Source organism: Ochotona princeps, chromosome 22, assembly GCF_030435755.1.
Source record: "Ochotona princeps isolate mOchPri1 chromosome 22, mOchPri1.hap1, whole genome shotgun sequence".
Lineage (NCBI taxonomy): Eukaryota > Metazoa > Chordata > Mammalia > Lagomorpha > Ochotonidae > Ochotona > Ochotona princeps.
The window spans coordinates 23,821,062-23,846,674 of NC_080853.1; the positions used below are offsets into that span (position 1 = coordinate 23,821,062).

The 25,613-nt window shown below is 42.7% G+C and overlaps 1 protein-coding gene across 2 annotated transcripts in view; it reads left to right on the plus strand.

The window, feature by feature from the left end:
- The window catches only part of RALGAPA2 (Ral GTPase activating protein catalytic subunit alpha 2), a 259,317-nt gene that overhangs the window by 46,025 nt on the left and 187,679 nt on the right, over positions 1 to 25,613 (plus strand). For both annotated transcript variants that reach the window (XM_058679223.1, XM_058679224.1), the window contains exons 4-10: positions 5,897 to 5,954; positions 12,845 to 12,888; positions 15,763 to 15,940; positions 17,126 to 17,241; positions 19,359 to 19,497; positions 21,201 to 21,400; positions 23,684 to 23,911. In XM_058679223.1, coding sequence (XP_058535206.1) covers positions 5,897 to 5,954; positions 12,845 to 12,888; positions 15,763 to 15,940; positions 17,126 to 17,241; positions 19,359 to 19,497; positions 21,201 to 21,400; positions 23,684 to 23,911 — 963 coding nt within the window. The remainder of the gene's footprint in view (positions 1 to 5,896; positions 5,955 to 12,844; positions 12,889 to 15,762; positions 15,941 to 17,125; positions 17,242 to 19,358; positions 19,498 to 21,200; positions 21,401 to 23,683; positions 23,912 to 25,613) is intronic.

Here is a 25,613-nt window from a genome sequence, read left to right on the forward strand (position 1 = left end):
AAGTATGGATAATCAGTTAGAAGAATGACAGATTCCCTGATGTGCTGATCAGTAGTAATACCTAATTTTGATGTCGAGTGTGCTATAATGGATTACCATATAGATGCAGCTGAGCACCAAGCATTAAATCGAGCCATGTGTTTTTCAGAAAAGTAATATTTATTCACACTGTGTGGCTTTCTGGATTTTTTTTTTTTATTTTACTCTCCAGTGAAACTACAAACAAGATGTCAATAGCTTATGTGGCATTCTCAGCAGTGTAGCTTAGAATATCAGCTGTGACAGAAGAAATGTCAGCTTGTGTCTGCCTCAGTAAAGGTGGGCTCTGTATGGGACTTTCTCGGGGACAGGCGTAGTATGCAAACATGGATGGTTGTATTGGGCTTTATCTTTTTTTTTAACCTCATAGGCTTTAATATATAGAAAGCACCCCTTGCTATCTGTGGGTATAAAAAGAAGCATGAGCAAGGGTAATCTTTTATTAGCCTTTGAATTGTTTGTTTTATTTGTGCATTTGAGAATATTCTTAGTGGCTCAGAAATTGGACATGATGTTTCATATTCAGTACTTGTTGATTTTTGAGCATCTTCATTTTGAGTACCTCCATTGTGTCAGTCTGAAAACTTTTATCCTAATGTGGTGAGATGATAGGCGAGACCTCAGAGGAAGTTGGAGACCTATTCTGAATGATTATATCCAAGAGTCTATTGAAACACCATGTTGCTTGATTCTGTGTTTTTTTGTTATTGTATGATAATTTAAAAAACTGAAAGAACTAATACATATTTTGAAAAGCACAGTCTAGTACCAGGTTGGTTTCCTAATAGAAATGTGAGGAACAGTGGAGGTGGCAGGCATTCATCTAGTCCAAGATAAGATCTGGTAGGAGTCCTTCATTTTCCCAGCACCTGCTGTACCGAAGTTGTACATTCAGGGGCAAGGTGGGATCAGAAGATACTCTGTGGAACCATGTCCCCTGAAGGAGACAGTGTTAGAAAGTAGACCCTGGAGTCAGGATTGTACCTTCTGCACAGAGCATGGCGCAGGGGAGGGGGCAGCCAAAACATCGGAGGGCCCCATGGGGCCAGGCTCCCATCCTTGTGAGCTGGCAGCCAGCTGATGAAGCACTGTGCTGGCAGAGAACCCATGGGCCCATGGGTACATCTGTAGCACTTGTCCCTTTAACAACTGGAGCACGGTCTGACTGCTGAGTTTGAATGTTGTAGGACTCTAGGCTTGCTCGCGTGCGCCCCGAGGCTCCTGGGGATTTGTGGCTCTGCGTCCTGTCATGGCCCCTGCCAGGCCCCACAATGGCCTCCTCTCAGGTGTTACTCCCTAGTAAACCATGTGCACTCCGAACTACATTGCAGTGTCTGTTTCCCAGAGATGTTCTTTCTCAATGACTATTAGCAATTTGTTATTAAAGGTCTTGTAGTAATTGTTTCAGTAAAGAGAAAATAAGAGAATCATAAATCCTGGATACTGTCATAAAATTTAGAATCTCTGTCTCATATGAAGACTTTTAGATGGTGCCGGTCGTATATATGTGTGGCTGGAGTTGCTCATTTGGCCTGGCAAACTGTGGGTAGTACATGTCCTATTCCACAGCTCTTGGAAACATTTAAGTATATGGTCTCTTTATGTTCTTATCCAGGCATTCTATAGAAAGCAAAATTTTCAATTTCTTTACTCGTTTTTTTAACTTAATAGAACTTAACAAAATACAATAATGTGATTTCTACATTTAGCTCTATTTTGTGTTATTCACCTAAAATTCATGGTAGTACATATTGCAGGATGAAAACCTATTTTGATCTCCTACCTCAGACAGCTGTTTGCCTCTGTGCAGTTCTTAGATGAGGCTTTCATGCCTGGCCTTCGGCATCTGGATAACAAAGATCAAGATTTCCCCCGGGAAGGAATAACATTGGGAAGCCAGTGTTGTGGTGCAGCAAGCTAAGCTGCCACCTGTGATGCTGACATCCCAGATGGGCACTGGTTCAAGTCCTGACTGCTCCATTTCCAGTTCATCTCCCTGCTAATGTGATTGGGAAAGCACTGAGGATGTCCTGAGTAGTTGGGCCCCTGCCACCCATGTGCCTGACCCTAATGGGGTTCCTGGCTTCTGGCTTCAGCCTGCCCAGCCCTAGCCATTGTGAACAGTTTGGGAGTGAACCAGTGGATGGAAGATCTGTGTTCACGCTGTTATGTGTGTGTGCATGTGTGCGTCCTTCTCTTTCTGTAACTTTGCCTTTTAAATAAATAGATAAATCATTGGGGAAAATTCATTTTGTCTTGTGATATGCATTTTCTCACATCTCTAGCATCTAATTTTTTCTAACAAATTGTGCATCCAAATGGCTATAAGAGTTTCTGACCTTTAAATAAGTAAATTAATAGCCAGACGATAAAGATTTCTCCTTTGTTGATGAAAGTATCTTGAGTAGACTCTTCTCAAAAAAAGACATAGAAATGGCCAAGTTCCAAAAAAAAAAAAAAAAATATTCAGCATTACTAATCCTCAGGGAAATGCAAATTAAAGTTACAGTGAGATTAGCACCTTACACCTGTTAGAATTTTTATCCTCAAAAAGATGAAAGTTAGTCATTGTTAGCAAGGGTGTGGAAAAAACGGAAACCCATGTGCACTGTTGGTGGGAATGTGAATTAGTACAGCCATTAGAGAATAATATGGAAGTTCCTCAGAAAAGTAAAAATGCTCATAGAGTTATAAAATCCAGGAATCCCACTATGAGAAATATACAGATAATCCAGAATCCAGATTAGCAGAGTCATCTGTCCTTTATGTTCACTGCAGCAATACTCCTGATAGCTGAGTTACAGCAAGCATCCTGAGTGGCCATTGACGGATGAAGGGAGAAAGAAAATGTAGCACGTACAGTGGAACGCTGGTTGGCCCTGAAGGGCAGGCTGTGCATGCTGTTGTTCTGACAGCCCAGATGATCCTGGAGGACATTCTGCTCAGATAAGCCATGCACAGAAGGGCAAGGATTACTGGAGGTCATACACAGATGGAACCTGACAAAGTCAGAGCTTAGAGAAGTAGAAAGTAGAGTGGTGGCTACCAGGGACCAGAGAGGAGTGGAGGATGGGTTCACAATGTCTGTTAACCAAAAGAGAAGTTTGCCAAATCCATTGCATGCTGCAGTGTCTACAGATGATAGTAATGTATTTTAAATTTCAAGATTTTACTAAAGGATTAGATTTTAAATGGTCTGCTGCAAAAACATGCTAGATATGTGAAGTGATAGCTATGTTAATTAACCTGATATAATCATTCCAGGAGTTATCCTATATCAAAACGTCACTTTGGGGATTGGTGCTGTGGTATAATGGGTAACATTACCACCTGTGGTGCCAGCATCCCAGATAGGCTAAGTTGAGCTCCAGGTACTCCATTTCCTGTTCCTTTCTCTACTAATGTGCCTGGGAGAGCAGCAAAGTATAGTTCAAGTTCTTGGGCCCCTACATGTACATCAGAGACCTGGAGGGTTCCTGGCTTCTGGCTTGGGACTGGCCGGCTCTAGCCGTCGTGGTCATTTGGGGAGTGAAGCAGTGATGGAAGTGTCTCTTCCTCTTTCTTTGTGACTTTACCTTTCAAATAAATAAATCTTTTTTTAAGCCTTTACACGGTACTTCATTAATAAACACAATTATTAATAATTGAAATTTTAATTTATAAATGCAGGTGGAAGCAGGCATGTTACACAGTAGTGGAGGTGTGATCTGGGACACTGAATTCTGTTTTGTAGCTGTGAGCTGTGGCCCTGCTCCTGATTCCAGCTTCTTGCTGATGTGTCCTGTGGGAGGCAGCGGATGGTGGCTCCAGTTCTGTGTGGTCCCTGGTACTCACATGGGAGACCTGGACTAAGTTTCAGGTTCCTGGCTGTGGCCTGGCCTGTTTCTGGCTGATGCGGGCTTTTCGCAGTGAACCAGCATGTTCTCTTTTGGTCTCTGTCACTCTCATTATCAAACTAATGACATTTAAGGAGAGATGGATACATTTTATGTTATTGTGAACATAAAACCATAGAAAAGATGTTGATTTGCCTACAAATTTCACAAGTAAAAATCATTTAAAAATGGGTTACGGAGTATTCACTGGGCAGCTCTTGCATGCCCAGGTGCCTGTAGGGACGGGAGATGCTTCAGCGAACGAGACTGAAGCGCTGGTCTTCTACGGGTTATTACATCCTGGTGGGAGGGTGTGTGGGCTGAAAACCGGCAGCTGGCAGTATCCTTCAGCCAGGGAGGACATTGCAGAGACTAGAATGGCCGTCGGACACGGCTCCCCTAGATGGAACACTCAGCAAGAGTTCTATGAGGACATAACATTTGAAGTGAGAGTTGGATGGTAAGGAGTTGCCACTGGTACAGAGCTCCTGGTGGAAGGCCAGTGCCTGCTGTGTCCCCACCGTTTGATGTCACTTCAGTTTAATTCAAGTCTACCTGTTGCTGCCTTTCCTTTGCTGTCTGTTGGGAACAAATGGAGTAAGTACATGTGTATATTAAGACAAGAGAGCAAAACAAAAATCCAAGCTGGCTCAGATGGAAGAAACAGTTTTTCAGCTGCCTGGAAATGTACTTGTTCGAGCTCTGAATATAAATTTTTTTAAAGATATTTACTTGCTTACTTAAAAGGCAGAGTGGCAGAAATGGAAAGACCATTTCTGCTGTTTGACTCCTCAATTAGCCACTGCGGCCCAGATTCAGGCAGGCCAAAGGCGGGAGCCAGGAACTCCATCTGGGTCTCCCATGTGGGTGGCAGGGACTCCAGCACTTGGACTGTGTTCCAGTGCCTTCCCAGGCACGCTAGCAGACAGCGGGATCAGAAGTGGCACAGCCAGGATTGGAGCCAGCACTCTGATACAGGATGTAAGTGGTAGCTTAAACCTCTGTCACAGTGCTGACCCCTAAATATTATTTTTTATTTTAGGTTTTTTTTTTAATATTAGACTGTTACGCTAATAAATACTAAGCAGACTAAACCTAGAATGAGCATTTTCCTAATAACATAGTAAAGTATTAAGACCAAGAAAATATATTTTAACTAGTTTCTGAATTTTCTGTTTTTAGAAGGCTGGTTATAGAGCAAGAAAAAGGGTTACTATTTTTTAAAATACTTCTTTATATTTTTATTGGAGAGGCAAATCTACAGAGAGAACGATCCTCCATCCACTGGTTCACTCCCCAACTAGCCATAATGGCCAGAGCTGAGCCAATCCAAAGTCACGAGCTTCTTCTGGGTTTCCCATACAGATGCAAGGCACCAAGGCCTTGGGCCATTCTCCACCACTTTTCCAGGCAACAAGCAGGGAGCAGGACGGGAAGTGTAACAGCTGGGACACAGACTGGCACCTTTGTGGGATCCCAGCACATGCAAGGGGAGGATTCAGCCATTAGGCTATTGCACTGTGCCCAAGTAAAAGATTATTATTAACCAAGATTAACTTGTCAAAAAATCTGTTCTAGAGTAACGAAAACGAGTTTTTGGGTATGGTGTGAGGGGAGCTAGTCTCACTAGCCAGGTACTCCTGTTGTAAAGTGATTCTTTGTCTACTAATAGGTACATTTACAACTGTCATCCTCTATTGTTTAATTAAGGTAACATGATCATTTTGGAATTATTCCTCTTGTTTTCTTTGTTAGGAAATTAAACTTGGGACAATCACCTCTTTAAAAGATTCAGGGAGGAAAATCTACCTGTGGCAGGTTAAAAAAAAAAACAAACCTGGGAATACGGTTTAAAGTGTATTATTTATGCTATAAAGAGTTTCAATAAATTTACAGATAGCAAGCAATATGAGCCTATGATGAAAATATTGTTTCACTTGTCTATCTTTATGACTTATTGCTACTTTTTGTTTGCTTTCTAGAAAATACTACAGTTTCTACCTGAACGAATTTTCTTTCGATGGCATTACCAGAGTATAGGTAAGAAGAAATAAAAGCTTTTTAAAAATTAGTTACAACTTGTTCTAATTGGCTTTTCAGTAATACTTTATATAATTCACACTATCAGGTAGTTTATATCAAAAAGTAATAATGTGGGGCTCGGCGGCATAGCCTAGCGGCTAAAGTCCTCGCCTTGAACGCGTCGGGATCCCATATGGGTGCCGGTTCTAATCCCGGTAGCTCCACTTCCCATCCAGCTACCTGCTTGTGGCCTGGGAGGGCAGTCAAGGACGGCCCAATGCTTTGGGACCCTGCACCCACATGGGAGACCTGGAAGAGGCTCCGGACTGGCGCGCACCGGCCGTTGCGGCTCACTTGGGGAGTGAAACATCAGATGGAAGATCTTCCTCTATGTCTCTCTCCTCCTCTTTGTATATCTGACTTTGTAATAAAATAAATAAATCTTTAAAAAAAGTAATAATGTGATCATTAAAGCCAATGAGATGTCCTACCTGGATTTTGGAGGAAAATGTGTCTCACTTACTTTAAAAGTTACTGCTGTGTGGCTTAGAGAACAGCCACAGCGGCCCCATCGGGGACCTTGCTAGAGGCGAAGGATGTGTGACTCTAGCCCGACCCAACCAAGCTTGGCATCTGTTTTTTGTTTTATTTATTTATTTATTTTTGTAAAATATCTGTTTATTCCAAAGGCAGAGTTACAGAGAGAGGAAAAGAAAGATCTCCATCTGCTAGTTAGCTCACTTCACGAGTGGCTACAATGGCTGTTGCTTTGCCAGGCAGAAGCCAAGAGTGAGCAACTTCCTCTGGGTTTCCCATGTAGGTGTATGGGCCCAAGCACTTGGGCCGTTTTTGGCAGGTTTCCCAGATGTATTGGCAGAGAGCTGTATCAGAAGTAGAACAGTTGGAACTCGAACAGGTGCCTATATAGGATGCTGGCATCACAGAAGGCCATTTAACCTGTTAGACCACAATGTGGGACCCAACATCTGCATTTTTGACAGGATCTGTGAGGGTGTGCTTGTGGACAGGAAGCTTGAGAAGCAATGGGTTAATTTCTGAAATAACTCTACTTTTTTTTCTCAAAAAAATAGCTTGTTCTTCAAGCCTGCATCTTTTACTCCAGATTACTCTGCTTGGATGTTTTATGATATGGCAGTGAGAGGAAGCTGAAATAAAGCAAATTACCCAAGTGTTCTTTCCATTCAGCTCTTAACACTTAACTGCATCTCATCCCAGTATAATATGCACAGCACAGCTGGAGTAATTCTGCAGCATCGATTATGAATCCTGTTTCTGTTTTAAAGAGTGCCAGCTTTAGTCTCCGTCTTATGAAAGTCTCGTGCTTCCTATTGTTTTTCTTCCTCACTGGATGATCATGGTCGAGTCGAACATGAACTTACTATGGAATCTTCAGTCTGTTCATTTTATTCATTCAAATATTCACTGTGGAAGACAACGTTTGCGTGAAAAGTGTCGGGGCAGAAACACAGACTTCCTCAGCATCTTGTCTCTGGATAGATCTATGAACTAGTGAAGGGGCAGAGGATAAAAAGAATTGCAATGTGGTTGTCGCTAGGAATAAAGTATAATGGGAGTAAGGAGAGAAGCCAAGTGATTCTATTTAGAGGAACTGGAAAAGCACTCACCTGTGGAAAGTATGGAAAGGGCTCTGTGGGAGGGAGCTGTGTGTTCAGTCCAGAATCTGAAGGAGTGCAGCACAGCCCATGGAATCCTCTGTCTGACTTAGGAGAAAAGTAACCAACGCTAATAGAAACTGAGTTATTTCAAGTTACATGCAGTGAGTTTACAGACAATAGAGTATATGTAACAACTTTGCATATTGAACTGGATGAGTAAGTCATGTCTTCTAGATAGAATCTTGGTCTTTACATCTTTGAACTATATAGGAACATTTTCCTCTAGATTGGATGGGGAGCCTCTGTCAGCCATGGGTCATGCGGATATTGATGACATCATCCGCAGACCATACAGTATTACCGACTTAAAAAGTAACCTGCTGGAGATTTATTAAGACAGCCTATGGTTGCCTTGGCAGGGCCAGACCAAATAATTTCATGGCCAGTAGATGAGATGTTCTGCCTCCCCTGCTGTGCTTCTTAGAAACTTGTCCTTAACATTTCTGTTTAATTGAAGCTTTGAGCTTGTGTGTTTGCATCTTTTACAATTTTTACTTTGCAGTTTACACTCTAAATTAGAGACTCGTGGGGCTTTGTGATGCTCCATCGTAGAGTGGAAATGGCTGACAATGAGAAATAACTGCATGTAGTATTCTTACCTGTGCTAGATATAATCCATCTCTAATTTTGTTTCTATCTCTTGTAGGAAAGCCATACTCATTTTCTTCAAATAGCTCTTTAAAATGTCTAGAGATTAGTAGATTCCCCCTCAGCATGAATAAATTCATTAGAACTATGTGAAAATTTGATTTGCATTTGTGTTGTGTAACTTTATGGATCTCCTAGGCAATGCATGTTACTATTGTTCAGTCTGCCTGCTACCACTGAAACAGGTGAAAATTTCTGATACAAGTACCTTCTTAACCCATTTGTTGGCACCTATCAGGAACAGTGACTAGAGGCCTCAGACTCCGTGGTAAGATTGCAGGGCATCACGTGTTGTGAGCCACTGTGATAAGAGCAAGTGCTGTTTATCTGTTGTGTGGGAGCAGCTGCCTCTGTGGAGTGGTCAGACCGAGCCAGCTTTCAGGATGCTGAAGTGTGAGCTCTTGCATCTGAGGTCATCATGTGTGTTATGTATACTCTAATACTTCAGGCTTGAGTCAGCAAGCATTATCTTTTTCACATAAATACGTTTTGCACAAGAAACCAAATTAGAAAATGCTGTTTGTTCCAGTCCAGATCTTATTTGCAAAGATCTTCAGACTTAGCTGCCTTTTGAAATTGGACTTCAGATTTGAGAGCGACACTGTCATGTATCGATGTACAGTAAAACCAATACTTGAAAAAATCAGTGCATTGCTAAGGTCTGTGTAACACCCTCCCCAACCGAGTTACTGCTATGGCTTAAGATGGAAACAATCACTGTCAGTGCAGTAACTACACCTTAAAGAGCGTTACTCTTGTATTGCTAATGTAAGAACTCACAGTGCATCCTCCCATTGTCATGGCCTTTCGAATTTAGAAAATACCAATGAGAGATTGTGGATTTGTTATTATGGATTTTTGTTGGATATAGCGGGCCACACTTCCTATGCTGTTTGTGATTTACTTGTATCTGTATCTAATAAGAATAATGCTACTAAGTAGATAATGAAAGAATATTGCAACTTCTAGGGGACAAGATGTTCTGAAATATGGGGCTGGACCCTTGACATTTTGGTTCACACAGCACTAACACAGTGTGCTTCCTGTCCCGTACTATAAATGGTAATGTCCATAAGGAGGGAGCTCTAAAATAAGAATGACTCCTACATTTTACAGCTCTCAAAAGCTCTCAGATATGCTGGAGAGCCACGTTTTTATCCTGAGAAGGAAAAACAAATAATGTGAAACATCAGCTACCATGATACTGGCAATCTGTTTCTTATCATACTGTCTTTGTAATGGAAGCATTCTCTTAAAGAATTTTAGAGGGAGAACGAGTGTATAGTTTCTGTTTACTGTGGTTTTTAATGGCTTACTCCTTGCTGTCCATCACTGGATGAAGAAACGTGTTTAAACTTGGTTTCGCAATATGAAATGAACACAAGGTCAACTCCAAGCCTCTAGAGATAGTGTTTCAAGTGTTGTTTAGAGGGCAAGAAGTGCAGAAATGTGGCTGGCTGATGCTCACGAGCTATGGGATGTATGCTAACCCGTGACTAAACACTTTGCAGATATTCATTACTGATTGCAAATGGAAAAATTGTTTATCAGATTTTTCCTAGCGTCACTTCTAGGCCAGTGAATCAGGATGACACTGAAGCTCTGGACAATAATGAGCACAGATGGGGTGAGGTGATGACCCAGACCGCCACCAGCAGCAAGCCAGGGCTCTGGGTGGAAAAGCACACTTGAACCCTAAGGGCCACCAGTGGCTCTCCTTTATGCACCTGTGTGTCATCACAGGTGTGGTCACTTCAGGAGGGCTTACTGCTTCTGAGCCTCCAGGAAGCAGGTTTCCTGTCTCAGTGTACAACGCTGTGGATATACTCCTTAGATGTGTGTGGAGTAGGGGAAGATAACACTTCCTGTTAGAAATGTTTTCTATTAAAAGTGCTAAAACTAAACAACTCTTGGGCTAAAAGGAGTGAAACTCAATTAATAGGAAAGTCATGCTGTGCAACACCTCATGCCTGGTTTTGTATGAGTCTGTATTAAATTCAGTTTCTTCAGCTATGCTTCAGTGTAAAAGCTATGCATGCAACTAAGCTAAAATTTATTTTTGACTTTCATCAGTGTCCCTGGCTGGATGCCTAGGCCACCTGGTGCTCCCACGTGGCCTGAAATGTAAACACAGCCTCTATCCAGCCTGAATTTCTCAAAGGTGCTTCTGCCCAAAAGTCCTGTTTTCTCAGAAGCCTGAGTCTGACATTGTCCATCAGGCCCCATCACGCCTACTTCCTCAGGGCTCAGCGTTCCTCCACACATATCACACTAGGACTTCCTCAGAAATGTGTCGCAACTGGGCTGGGCTAAATGCAGATATTCTGCATGCCTGCTTGGGTGTGTGGGTGAGGACATCAGGTGGCTGGTGGCTGGAAATGATGCCTTTGGCAGGCTGGGACCCAGGCAACAGCCCCACAGCCTCAGCCTCTTTCACCAGCTTGGCGATCTGAAAGCTGACTTCCCTGAGATGCACCAGGGAAATGGGGGTGAATTCAGGGTCTGTCTTCTCTCCATTGCCCATGATCTGCCATCCTGTGGAGCGCCAGCCCCCTTGACTTTGCTAGCTTCTCTCTCCTTGTTGCTGCCGTATCTTCTGATTCCCCTGCCCGCTTGCCTCTCCCATCCTTGTCTTTCCTGCAGGTGCCTTGCCTCCTCCTCCTCGGTGGCTGTCTGACCTTTGTCATTGTTTACATCTGTGTCTGAGTGCCAGCCCCCTGCTCTTGATATTCCACTCAAGTCACTTTCCTGCTTCCTTTTCCTTTCACAAATTTGAACATTGGAAACCTCTTCTGTTTCTTATTTTTTAAAAGATAACTTTGTTTAAGGTACAAGTGATACACAATAAACTGAATATATTTAAAGTACAAATTTTGGTAGGTTTTGACATAGTTATACAACTGTGAAATCATGGCTTCTACTAGTAATGAACATAGGCATCACCTCATCCACTTTGGAGGTCTCTGTCTTCTTGCCCTTTTCTGCCTCTGCCACAGTCCCCGAGAAGCAGTGAGCTAGCTGCTTCTGCCAGTTGGACTACCTCACAGTTTCTATAAATATGATCATACAGCATGCAATCTTTTTCCTTTGCTTTCTTTCATTTGTCATACTTATGTTGAGCATCAGTTGTGTTGTATCCATCAATAGTTCATTTCCTTTTATTTCTGAGTATCCCATTGTATGGTTATAGCATAGTTCATTTGTCCATTCAAGTGTTAATGGGCGTTTGGGTTACTTGCTCTTATAAATAAGGCTACTGTACATAAGCATGAATACAATGAATATTCTATATATTTACCTGACACATTCTCTGCAGCAGTGAGAGTTCTAGGTACTCCGTCTTCTTGTCGGCACCTGGCGTTGCTCAGTCTTTTTGTGTTAGTAACAGTGATATCTCACCAACTAATGATCGGGAGCATCTTCTCATGTGCTTATTTGCCGTCAGTAGACCTGCTTTTGGTGAAGTGCATCCTCAAATAACCCATCTTTTAGAAAAATGTGGTGCTTTCTTAATTTTGAATTTTGAGATTTTTTTTGGCATATGTCCCATACAAATCCTTTACCAAATATATTTCCTTCTCATTTCTATTTTTATTCCTTTAGTAGTGTTCTTTGAAACGTTAAAGTTTCTAACTAAAAAAAATCCAGTTTATCGTTTTATGAATAGTGCTTTTGGTGTCATATCTAAGGAGTCTTTGCCTAAATGCAAAGTCATGAAGATCTTTCCTGTTTTCTTCTAGACATTCTGTTCTTACATGTTGCACATTTGGGTCTCCTTACATGGGTGGCAGAACTCAACTAGTGGAGCCATCATCTGCTACCTGCCTGCCAGGGCATCGTTAGCAGGGGAAGGAATCAGGATCCATGCCCTCCATTATGGGAATGTAGGTAGCCCCAGTGGCCTTCCTAAGGCATCTCCTTTGTGAGTTTAAGATCCCATTTAGATGGGGTTGCCAGGCCATCTCCTTGCCCAGGACATGACAGATGAGTGAATTGGGGGCTTACACTACCCTTCTAAGGCAGGCTTAGCTCGTGACAGTGGGCTGCAGCCCCAGAGTGTGACAGTTGGTGTGATCTGAGTACATTTGGATCTTGTCTCCTTAACAGTGACCCAAAGTGCTCTTGTAGAAGTTTGACTGTTGGGCCTGGCCCTATCAGTGTGGTTACCAGTGCCAGGAAAGAATCCCACTGTTTTGGATATCTGTAAAATGTTCCTGTAAAAATGTTTTGTCAGTGGTAATTTATATTATTTTTGTCTTTAGGGATTTGAAAAATCAATTGTTTTATGCATAACGAGAGATATTTCCATGTACTCCATTGTCAGCTTACCTTAGTATCTCTCAATTACCTTAGTATCTGTCATCTGTCATTTTTGACTCTTAATAGAAATTTAAAGAAGTAGATACTTAAAGTTAAAAGTATCTTTTCCTTGTGGCATTACTTTGCTTTTGAAGATAACCTTCCTTTGATGTTTTTAAAAATATGTCTTGCATAAGTATGTATTTTTTTCCTTCTAAAGCTAATCTTTCAAAATATGTCTAATTCATTGTTTTAAACTTTCAGGTTCCACTCTAAAGAAGCTGCTGCACACTGGAAATTCTATTAAGGTATTTATTTTGGATGAAAATGTAATGGCCTTTTTCATTACTTTCTAACTTTATCAATGTCACAAAGTGTCAGGCCATTTAAAAAAAAACAATGTTCTAAAATTATTTAGGGTTTTTTCTTTTTATTTCTTTGAGAACTAAGAGAAAGAGGGAGAGAGAGAGAGAATGTTGAATCCTCTGGTTCACTTCATGTATCCTGTTACCTCTGGGTTGGGTTGGCCGAGGCTTAGTTGGGAAGTTGTTCCAGGTCTCCCATGGAGTTAGCAGGTCAGTACCTACTGCCTCTCAAGGTGCCTGTTAGCAGGAAGTTGGAGCCTGGAGACACAGTTGGACTTTGAACCTGGTTGCTCCAGTTTGGAGCATGGGCATCCTCACTGGATCTTAACTGCTAGGTTAAACTCCAACCCTACACTTAGCTTTTGTTTTTAACCAAGAAATTACATGAGGGGCTGGCACAATGGCTCAACAGACCCAATCCTTTGCCTGATAGTTCTGGCCTCCCATATGTGTGCCGGTTCTAGACCTAGCTACTGCAGTTCTGATCCAGCTCCCTGCTTCTGGATGGAAAAAGCAGTGGAGGATGGCTCAAGTCCTTGGAGACCCAGAAGAAGCTCCCAGCTCCGGGTGTCACATCAACTCACTGTGGCTATTACAACCATTTGGGAAGTGAACCAGCAGATGAAAGATCTCTGTCTCTCTTCTTCTATCTCCCTCTCCTCTGTGTAAATCGACCTTTCAAATAAAAAAATGATCTTTAAAAAACAGATATCACATGACAAATATTATTAGCCTTTTTGTTCCTACATACTGACTTACTGTGAGAGGCATTTTAAGTAGTCTTAGGAGGAAGTGGCTTAGTTCTTCAGAGTTTGGAATTCTCATTGCTGATTGTGCTGGGTGTGGCAAGGGCTATAGGCAAGGCCCCAGCTGCTCCCATTTTATCGTCAGACAATGAAAGGCAGTCTTGTCTTACTTCCACAACTAAATGCCCGATTCTGTCTGCCTCAGTAACCTAGTTAAACTTATAATCATCTCTGAATTAATTTTGCTAATTTTGAGAACCATTGTGAAAAAGGGCAGCTGTGCCTCACTCTTGAATTTTAATTTATGTGCGATCTTTGAATTTCAGTTAAAGCCAATTTATTTTAAAAGGAATGTACTCTTTACAGTGATATATATTGTTTGGTACTGGGATAGGAAGAGCCTGAGATGTGAGCAGCAGAACGAAGCCAGCCAGAGTGAATATACTGTGGAAGATAATTCACTTGTAGTTGATTAAGCTGTATGAATACCTAATGCATTTGTTTTTGGTTTGTATCAGTTTAAACAACCATGACCAATTAAACCTTGTTACGTCAGCTGCCTCCTTCATATTGGCAAAAAAGAAGTGAGCTATTCCTAACCTCACTGTGGATTCCGTATTTTGTCACAGTTACAACCTATCAAGGTGTTACTGCGTATTTATTCTTAGTCCTTTTTCATATTTTGTTGTATTAAATACAGTTAACATAAAAGACATGCTAGAATTTCATAGAAATGTTTCTCTTATTAATACTTTTTAGCTGGAAGTACAGAGCTGTAACGTTTTTTGCTTGGCTGCTGAATAGTATTCTGTGTTCCACAATACTTGTCATTTTCCATGCTTGGGGAGGGAAGCCTGAGTGGACGTGGAGATTCCAGGCTGCCGAGAGTCCGTATGGTCAGTGAGGTGTTGCATTGCCAGATAGGGCATGTTGGGAGTCATTTTCTCCTCCCGTCGCCCCCCTCAACACACACACACACACACACACACAGTCACGCACACATGTATACATACACACATGCAGGTGCCCACACTCTCAGCCATACACACTTTCTTTTTGCTCTTCTCCGCCCTTGGCTTCCCTGTAGAGCCCTGTGGTTTGTACCACTCTTGCTGCAGAGAAGCTAGCACCCCCTTGAGCTTTAGTTGAAAGTGGAGCAGAAATCACTGCAGCTGCCTGTGTTCAGAGCTCAGTCCATCTTTCTGTCGCATGCAATCTATTTTTCATTCTCCTTTGCTTACTTAGATTCTTTTAATAACATCATCTTTTTTCTTTTTTTTAGCAAATTAGGAGTACGGAAATGAAAGGATGCATGCTTTTGAATTCCAGGTGTAGGTGAAGTTGGAAGTATAGCGAGGGAAGCAGGGCACATCTGGCTATGTTGATGTGTTTCTATTGGGTGAGGCCACTGTTCAGAATATGGGGAAGGTTTTGCAGAGAGTAGAGGGGAATCAAGGCAGGAAGCCGGAGAGCTGCTCTGTCTCACTGAGCCGTGTCTCCAGGGGCTTTTTAGCTGTAAGTGTTCTGATTTTCAAGCACGTCATAACCACATGCGTATCACAGTTCATGATGAAAATTTATCCGAAACACAGTATTAATCTGGAGGGAGATTATCTCTGGCATTGTTTTCATGGATAATGGAGTGTTAGTGATATGGGCCTTAGCGAATGAAATACTTTTAATGGGAAATACAGGATGCTTAATGTTAGTCAGGCAGCTTTTTATGTGCTTTATTCAATCCTTGCAAAGGTCTTTTATGGTTATTATCCCTACTTTACCAGTGGACAAACTAAGTCATCGAGAAGTTGAATGATTTTTCTGGGGTCAAAGCTAGAAATTGACAGAATCTGTATTTGAAGCCAGAGTACCTGCAGAACCTGAGCTCTTTAAGTTTGTGCTATATGGCAATGTCCGTAGGGAACATTGTCACTAAGGGAAGAACTCGGTATAATACTTGAACCAAACCTTTAACTATTCCTTTTTCTTTCTCAAGACTGATGCTCTGTTGCAGTGCATTTCTCCCGGTACATACAAGTGTCTCATTTCTGCTGCTGATTGTCGTTTTGTTTAGATACGCTGTGAAGGAATCAGACTATTTCTTTTGTGGCTGCAAGCACTTCAGACAAACTGTGCAGAAGAGCAGGTGCTGATTTTTGCTTGCCTGGTGCCTGGTTTCCCAGCAGTCCCATCCTCCAGGGGACCCTGCACGCTGGAGACACTCATCAACCCCAGCCCTAGTGCAGCTGATGGTGAGCAGTGTTAGCACATCCTCTGTGTTGATTTTACTCTGGAATGTCCTTTGGGGAATTCCTTGTGTTTTCATTTTCTTCGATAGAAATCTTGATTTCATTAATGAGGCCTGAAGAGGAGTTACTACTCCCTCTGTGCATTCGTAGCAGATCCTTACAAATATTAGACTCAGAAGTCGTAGAAATGACGGCAGGAGACATTTATCAAAGTGGTGGAGACAGAAATGGAGGCAGGACCAGATGCTGGCAGTAGTAGGAAGCAGAGACATGGGGTGTGTCTGCAGTGGTTAATGCGATTTGCATCCACCATTCCCAACTGCTGTCTATTGTTCTCATCACTGTAGTTTTATAAGTGGACACTCATCTGCTCAGCCAGGATCACCCAGCTATGAGTTTTCAAGCAGTGTTTATGGTAGGACAGTGGAGGCTTCAGGGAACCATTAGTGTTGGTCATTTTTGTTCTATGAATTTTGAAGGAACTCATCCTTTAGTGCCATTGATTTATAACTCTATATCACTGTATTTCCCAAGGATTGACATTTGGTCCAGGGTCAGCCAAACTAGAGTTGTTGTTGTTTTAGTCTGTTTTTTATTTGAACCCTTGAGGAACTTTATAATATGTTAACCATACCTTTAACTTTAAATCTATTTTCATTTTATTTGGAAGAGAGGGGAGGGGGGCAGAGACAGACAAAAGAGATATTCCATCAACTGCTTCACTCCCCACATACTTTCAAGAACTGAAGGTTGGCCAGGCTGAAGCTAGAAGCTTGGAACTCAGTCTTGGTCTCCTTCATGCGTGACAGGCACTCAATTACTTGAGCCATCATCATCACCTGCTGACTCCCAGGATGCACATTAGCAGAAAGCTGAAATCAAAACTGGAGCCAAAACTTGAACCCAGGCTGTGATATGGGATGTAGATGTCCTAAGTCAACACCATGATGACTGTACCAAATGTCTGCCCTGCGCACAGTTTCAAAGGAATAACGAGAGCAGGGGGAGAGATGGCTTGGTGGGCGTTGTGTACTGTGTTTCTGTGCCTTCCATCACACTGGCTTGGAGTTGACTGTGAGCAGTGCAGTAGCTGGGTGCATATATTCTAATAGAACATATTTAAAACCCTGTAGCCTATTTAAAAGTGCACGTTGATACAAAGAGCTCTCCTCGTTTTCCAACCTGCAGCAAAGATTTATCCAGAAGAAATCACTGCGCTCGTGCCAGCCATATCAGGAGAGAAGATCGCTGAGGACCAAACCTGCTTTTTCCTTCAAATACTGTTGAAGTACATGGTTATTCAGGTCAGAGGAAAAAAATCATAGGTCTTCAGTAGTGGGCTTATTCTCACATGTTTTCTCATTTTCTTTGGAGTGACTTTTTTAACGTGATATTTCGCTGTGTAGACTATGTGCCATTGTTGGGCCGCTTCAGCCAGACTGAGCATACCTAGTATGCTCTGTGAGTGTTCCTGGGCTGTTTTCCCGTCATCAGCCCTTCTCTGCCCTTGATCTGCATGCTAGAGGGACAAGCTGGAGGAGTGGGCAGGCCGGGTGGCTGAGCAAGTGGACACGGAGCGGGCAGAGCATGCGGAAAGGAGCGCACTGGATGATCTCATCGTGCCACCAGTGCTCTGTGCCGCTTTATGCCACATGTCCTGTTTTCCTCTAGTCGCCAGCTGCACCCAAAGCTGACACAGGAGCGCAGGATTTCTGTAGGTGGTATGTGTGTCTTGGCCTCTTCATCTCACACTTGATGGACATCCCCATTACCTGCCCCTGCTGTTGCTGCTGTGGTGGTAGGGCCCAGCAGAGGGGAGGGCACTCCTCAGCATTTGCTCCGCTGGGACTTCGAGGTGACATGCTGGTGCCTGCCCTGGCGCCCAGGGGTCCTTTCACTGGGAATGTTTTCTCTGGGCCTTTTCCCTCTATTTCTTCTACTTCTTCCTAGTTTTCCCTGGGGGACTGTGCTTATCTCTGCTGCTTTTCAGTATGGGTGTGCAAGCTATCCTCTCTGAGTGTTCTGCTAGGCAGGCTCGTTCCCTCTCCAAAACCCCATCGTGACCCACATGGCATGGGCAGGGTTGGAGAGGGAGACACCGTGCCATAGAGAAAATAAGAAATGAGACGTTCACCAAATAAGGATTGTAGAAGCAGGGTAGCCAGATAGAAGCTGCCTTTCTCTAAAAAAGGAGGCCAACCCAGAAGGCTTATTACCTCAGCCTTTTATTGAAGTACCTGGGGAGTCAAATGACAACAGCTGATACGGCACAAACTTTGATAGCCACACTCCATGTTGATTTCAGCCAGCCAGTGCTTAATGATTAGGAAACAACTGTGTGATCCGAGGACAGAAGTGCTGAGGACCTGCTTCACTGATGGACTGTTCACAGTGTGCACACTGCACTGGGACTATAGAGAACTCACACTGTGACCACTGCACAGGGGCTGTAGAGGGCGCACACTGACCACTGCACAGGGGCTATAGAGGGCTCACACTGTGACCACTGCACAGGGGCTGTAGAGGGCTCACACTGTGACCACTGCACTGGGTTTGAAGGTGGAGAATATTATTTCAGTCCTTTGAAAGTTTTAACTTAGTCCACAGCTGGGCTGAGAGAGCAGTTGTACCCTAACCTGTGAGCTGTTATACATTTTTAAAAGGTTATTTAATGGAAAGGGAGATTTACAGAGAGGCAGACAGAGATCAAGCTGTTCGCTCCCCAAGTGATGCTGTGACCAGGGCCAAGCTAGGAGCCAGGAGCCATCTTCGGCTACATTCCCAGATGCATTAGGAAAGAGCAGGGCTGGAAGTGGAGTAGTTGGGACTGGATGTAGTGCTCTTATAGGGCGCCATTGTCATAGATTGCAGCTTAACCCACTGTACCACAGTGCTGCCCTCTGAATAGTTTCAAGAAGGAAAATGAACCCTCCAAGATTCCATATCTTCTGTCTTTCAGTACAGATTTTGCTTGTAGGTAACAAAGGTTGAGATCTGTGAAAGGGGCTGTTTCATTCACTCCCATTTCTAAAAATGACTTTTTTTGAGGTTAGAACAAAAAAGTACCTAATTATTTCTGACTAGATTTTTTTTAAAGGCACAGTGAACATTATATCAAAGAATATGTGGAGGAAAAATATGGGCATGATGTAGTAGGGCAAGTTTGAAAATACACCATTGGGCCATTGCGCTTTTTTTTTTCTAATTTAGCGGGAAAATACTGCTGTTAATATAATTATTGTTTTGTTCTGAAGTGTTCATTTCTGTCATCTTTTAAGACATTTTATTACATGATTGTCAGTCGTCTTCGTCACTTTTTCCCAAATTTGAGAAGATGTTGTAATAACAGCAATATTTGAGTTAAGTACATATGATTTTGAAATATAAATATTCCTGTCTTTTTTCCACATGTGATCCAAAGGCTGCAAGCTTGGAGTGGAAGAATAAGGAGAATCAAGATACTGGTTTTAAATTTCTTTTTACATTGTTCCGAAAGTATTATCTTCCTCATTTATTTCCGTCATTTACTAAGCTAACAAACATCTACAAACCTGTACTTGGTAAGTACTTCTGGATCTGTGTATAGAGGACATCCATGGAGAAGCTATTCTCTCTCTCTCTGTGTTCTTGTTCTCTCTCTCTCTCTCTCTCTCTCTTTCTCTGTGGCCTTTCATTATTTTTAAGCAGAACAGTCGTTTTATTCTTGCATTGAATAATAACTTCATTGTAAGAGGCTCTATAGTTCCCTAAGAAGTAAGTCTTACTGTTTGTACCAAGATGAATCAGAACTGCAGTAATAAAGGGGAACCATGGCTCCTCTGCTCACAAGTAATGTAAAGTCTATTATTTTGGGCATAATTACAGTTCTCAGTTTTTAGTTTGAAAAAGTCTGCACTTGCCAAAGTCTTCCATTTCAAATGGTAGAATGTGGTGACCCCAGGCCCTGCCTAGTCTCCAGGAAGGTCGGCTGGGGACACACCGCTACCCACAGCTTGCCCTTTCTTTCATGGTTTTATCGCTGTATTTCTTCAATCTAGCAGTTACTTTACTACTGATGGCTGCAGATGGAGGACAGATATTTGGGTGTGTAGGAACCGTCTAGGAACAGCAAGCCCCAGATGGCTAGGAAATATACAGGACTTTTTAAGTTTGCTGTTTATGGTTCCCTTGCATAGGCATAGAACAGAAGTATTGCTGAGTGTAAAATAAGTGGTGGGCAAGGTGTTGGTGCCCTATTATTTAAACCAGGTGAAATTAGTTCAAATAACCAAGACCTGTTTTGAGGGTGATGAGGCCATAAAGGATATTTGTCCAGGATATTTGTCTTCTGTGCTGTGTGTGTTTATGTGTATTGAGACAACACATGTACACATATATACACATGTTCACATGCACATACACACAGGCAGACAAGGGGAGAGCTGCTGAAGCTTGAAATGTTTTAAGACATGTAACACTGCCATAGTTCTGGGTGTTACAGGTATGGAATGTGTATTTTGTCAACTGTAAATGCATATGGATGTTTGTTTTTATATGTAGCTCATATTCATTGTGAAAAAAAAGACAAGATATCATTAGTATTCCTGGATTAAAACATACTATATAGAATTTTTTTTTTACCACATGTACTGCAAACACTAGTTAAGACAGAGAGAAGACTGTGGCACTTAGTATCCCATGTCCTGAACCACACAATTCTTTTAGATGTTTATGGAATTTAAAGAGTGGAAGATGGACCTCTTACTAATTTTTTTGAAAAGCTGGCATCTGACGCACCAAAGATGGGATGTGACTTTCTGCCTGCTCTGAGATATAGTTGATTGTGTTGATTCTACTTCCTTGGGCTCATCTAAAGAGAAAAAGATACAAAACTTAATTTCAGTACATTTAATTAGTGCAGTTAGATGTTCATATATGCTTTTACATTTGTGCTAGTCAGAAATTAGGTATATCATATTTGAAAATATTCTTGCCATCTGTCTTGTGTGATTTCTCATAATTGTTAGAGGTTGCAGGCTTAGTTTTGCCATGGTTGCCCAGCATAGTTATACATGAACAGTTCTGCTGAAAACCAGCCCTGCTGGCCGTTGGAGGGCAGAATTAGAACCAAACTTACTGTCATGTGCCATTTGTATTCCTTTCTGGTTCTTCACCTTAGTGGCTTTAAATGCTTGTGTATTTTGTTTAAAATTGGAGCATCTGTAGGGGTCACACACTCTGCATGTTCACTAACCTGATCACTCCCATGTTCTTTTTCTGCCAGACATCCCCCATGTAAGATCAAAGCCAGTGTACATCACTACAACTCGAGACAATGAAAGCATTTACAGTACAAAAATCCCCTACATGGCAGCCCGTGTTGTTTTTATTAAGTGGATTGTCACTTTCTTTTTGGAGAAAAAGTATCTAACTGCAACACAGAACACTAAAAATGGAGTTGATGTATTGCCTAAAATCATCCAGGTATGTGATTCATCATTTTTCAATAAAATGCAGGTTGTCGGTTCTTACAAGTCAGTGGTTCTTATGGGTTCTTACTTGGAGGTGTGAGCCCACTCTGTCTGTAATGCTGAGGTTGCAGATGGAACACTGCAGGAGGCGCTGTGATGGGGCAGTCTGGCAGGAGGGGGTGGTGAAGCTGGCATTCTGAGGGCATGATGCTGTGTGCCACTCCTGGTTCCCTTGTTCACACGCCATACTCTTTCTCAGTGAGCTCTAAGTGTGAGCTTCCGCCCGTCTGCAGCACATGCTGGCTTTCAGGAACCGTGCAGGTGGCCAGTAAGAGAGGACCTTCTGGCATGTCAGGGAAGCCAGAGGTCGCAGGCCACAATCCCTGCTGCCTGTTGAGCCCTCCACGACATCCCTGGAAGAAAGAGCTGTCTCCATAAGACTGCTGTGTGTGGGACCTGCTGTGCTTGCTCTCTGTCTTGGCCGTAGTCACACAGGAATGGGGGCTTCCTCAGCAGGATGGGTGGCTTGGGGTCTTGGCACTTGATAGAGCACCACCACTTGTGGAAGTCAGCGAGCAGCCTCCTCTCAGAAGGAGAGAGCGGGGCTCACCGCTCTGTGTGCCTGTGTGTATGACAGAGTGTGTCAGAGACAGCGTAAGGCAGAGACAGGAGGATGCAGGCCTGCACTGGGGGACATTGAGGGGACAGCAAGGTGACCCAGGCACTTTAAGTCATAGCATCTTAAAGGAGAGCACCAGTCAGAGCCCACAGCGAGTGGGTCCAGAGAAGGGAGCTTGCTGCAGGGCTAGAGGAGGGCAGTTTCAAAACAGCCCAGGAGATGCAGTTGAAGAGAAACGGAACACTCCTGAAAAAAAAATTCCTTACATTCCTCAATGTAAAAATTTGTGATGATCACCCATGAGAGCAAAATTGGTTTTCAGAAGATACAACCCACACAGCACTGCAGAAAGTCAGAGAGGCAGTAATCAGGCAGACAAGACCTGAGGCCAAGATCACTTTTACCTACAAATACTGTCTGAGCAGGAGAAAGGAATGGGAGGTGACCAAACCAATACGCAGAAGAAAAGGTTGCCTAAGCAGGAAAGTAAAGACACCCCTCAAGACTCAGCCTTGGAGTCCTGGGAAAAAGTAGTCTCCGACAGGGGCACCCTGGGCACCCGAGGGAGTGTGGGCACTGTCTTGGCATAGAGGTGGGAATGTGGAAAGGCAGGGCCTTCAGGCCTTACTTCTGGACTCTTCCTACACCACCTCATTTCCTCCTCAAGTCATCCTGACTGGAGCTAGATTAAAGAGGCGAGTAAAATGCATTTCCTGAAGAAGACAGTGAATTCATCAACAAGTTGAACTACATTTCACAGGTGACAGTGACTTTGACAAGCTCTGCAGGCTTTAGTAACCAAGCCATGAAGAGAAAAATTATTATAAATGTGACTTTTCATTAACCTGCTATAGAGATTACACTTAGATTTGTGTTTCAGTTTTCATACTCTTACTGATAGTTACTGAAATTATTCTCTGGCCGCTCATGTCTTATTCCTTCTTGTGAAAAAAAAACATAGTGAATAAAAGTTTTAGGGCATTTTAGTGATGCATTTTAAACAATAATAGAGTTTACGCAGTTAAAGCAAAATTATACATTTGTTTAGAGGAAGCCTTTAATTCTGTGGGAGAGCGGAAATCAGTATTATACTTCATCAATCATTCCATAAAAATCACTCTATGTCCTTGCATTCTTAAAGTCTTTGTAACTATTATAATTTTGTAAGTATCTTAGTCTATTTGAGAACACAGCTTGAAATTCTTCACTTGAAAGACCCTGTGGGGATCTTGGCACTCCACCATCAAGATGCCATGTGGTCTTAGAAATTAACGGTGCAGCTCAGGATTGTTGCTGCAGAAAAATCACCCCAGTTTCATGGTATCTGACCATAGAGAATATGCTGAAATGTGGAGCCTGAATATGAGGACAAGTCAAATGCATTGATATTTTCATGGTTTCTTCAGTTTCGTCAAATGCAAATTAAACATGTTAAGGTTGAAAAGATTCCACAGCCCTTTTCTCTGAAGGAACTGAGTTTTCCTCTTAAAATAAGTCACCTGGAAAGAAATTTGTTGGTTAATTAGAAAATTGGTAAGTACAGGTTCTGGGAACCTGTTGTGCTTCACACAGTTGCTGCTTTTCAGCTTCCCCATGAGTACCCAGGGTCCTTGAAAATGAGGCAGGGCTTGAAGACTGGGGCTGAGGTTTGCTGAGCCATGTGATGGTTCCTTCCAGACTGTTGGTGGAGGTGCTGTGCAAGAGAGGGCGTCAGAGTCAGATGCCGGTGAGCCCACTGAGCAGGAGAAAAGCCATTCGAACAGCAGCACCCTGTCCGACCGAAGACTCAGCAACTGCAGCCTCTGTAGCATTGAAGAGGAGCACCGGCTGGTGTACGAAATGGTGCAGCGCATTCTCCTGTCAACGCGAGGTTATGTCAACTTCGTGAATGAAGTATTTCGTCAGGTTAGTGTCTGAGTGTATTACACGGTCACGAAATGCAAGGGATTTTTGTTCTTGTTGCTTTACTCATACCCACCAAGAAATCCTGTTAAGCAGTTAGGCTAATTTACAGAGCAACTGCATCACAATCTCTACTTCTTTTGAATGTCTTGTGGATTGTTGTGATTCTTTTGTTGTGTGTGTAATGTGTTAGGTTTGTTTTTGGAGAACTCTGTACAAGGTCATGCAGCAGCAGCTTCGTGTTTCCATAACAAACTCAACCCATAGGCAGGTGGGGAGGAAGCCAGGGCTGAACGCTGGGCAGCCAGACATAGCAGAGGCTGCCATCATCCCAGGGTCTCAGGGGCTGTCTCACAGCTGAGGGCGTGCACGAAAAGCTCTGCCTTTCCTGCAAAGGCATGAAGCATGAGCATATCGCCAAAGGATTCATGGCACAAGAGAAAGAAGCTGAGAGGGGAATGAAGGGAGGGAAAGGAGCTAGACTGAAGACATTGGAATCGTAGACAGGCAGTGTACTGGGGAGAGCATTAGTGTGAAGCTGGGGCCAGGGCTAATAAACGTGAATGACGCCAGGGGTTTGCAGGGAAGGTGGAGACTGTCACCGTGGAATGGTGATCAGAGTCTGGGAATAGTCTAGAGCATTGCAAGAGGGAGGGTTTGATACTGACACCTAGTGGATAGCAGCCAGCCAGGGATTCTTTTTCAGCATCGTGCAGCACGCAGCAAGGCCCCCAGCCCGGACTCCACCATGGCTAAGGACCTGTTGGTGCACCTTGTTGATAGTGCTGCTGTGGAGAAACTAGGCTGCAGGCCTCTGCCAGAGAGGGTGGGTTTTAACAGTTCGATTCTATTGTTCCGTCTTGGTCAATGATGAATATTTTATGGAAGTTAAAATGTCATCTCTTTCATAATAACTTCTTTTTTCAATATTAAGGTATTAGGGGACTATTAAACTTGTGATATTTAAGAACGGCACAGTCTCTGTGGGGCAATATGATGTGTACAGATGCTACAGAGAGCCGAGTGACGTGGTGGAAGTTAGCTGTCCCTGTGTGATGGAAAATAAGACTGATGGGCTTGGAAGGCAGGGGGGGCTCCTTGGCCAGGATGATCTAACAACTTAAAGGTAACAGGAGGAGATAGTTACGAAGACAGGGGTTGGAAAGGGTTAGGGCAGCCTGTCTCTGCTGCTGTCCCCACAGGATGCCACAAGGTCATGGGGTGCTTTGTGCAGGGCAGTTCTGGGAACCAGGCCACTCCACTGGTAGTTTTGTCTTTTTTGTAGAGTGTTAGAGTCTGCTTGCTCTGATTCCTTCATAGATCATGGAACCACGTCCTGAAAACTTGTGTTATTATTTTTAATAATAAAGCAGTAAAATAGAGTAAACCATTTTATGGTGTAGTTCATGTAAGGATTAGCTTTTTTGTGAAATTTAGGATTTACCTATGAAAATATTGTGTATACAGATGTAAATATGTGTGTATATATGGATTTCACAACCCGTTTTCTTTAGGCTATAGTCTAAAGAGTTATTTTAAAGTACAACTTTATTAAATATGTACTGATTCTATAAGCTCAGTATCTATCTGTATCTATATATCTGTATATATACACACACACATACATATAATTAGGAAGAAAAAAGCAAAAGCAAGTTTCTCAAGACACTACCATCTTGGTGATGACTTTAATGTTAGAAGAGCA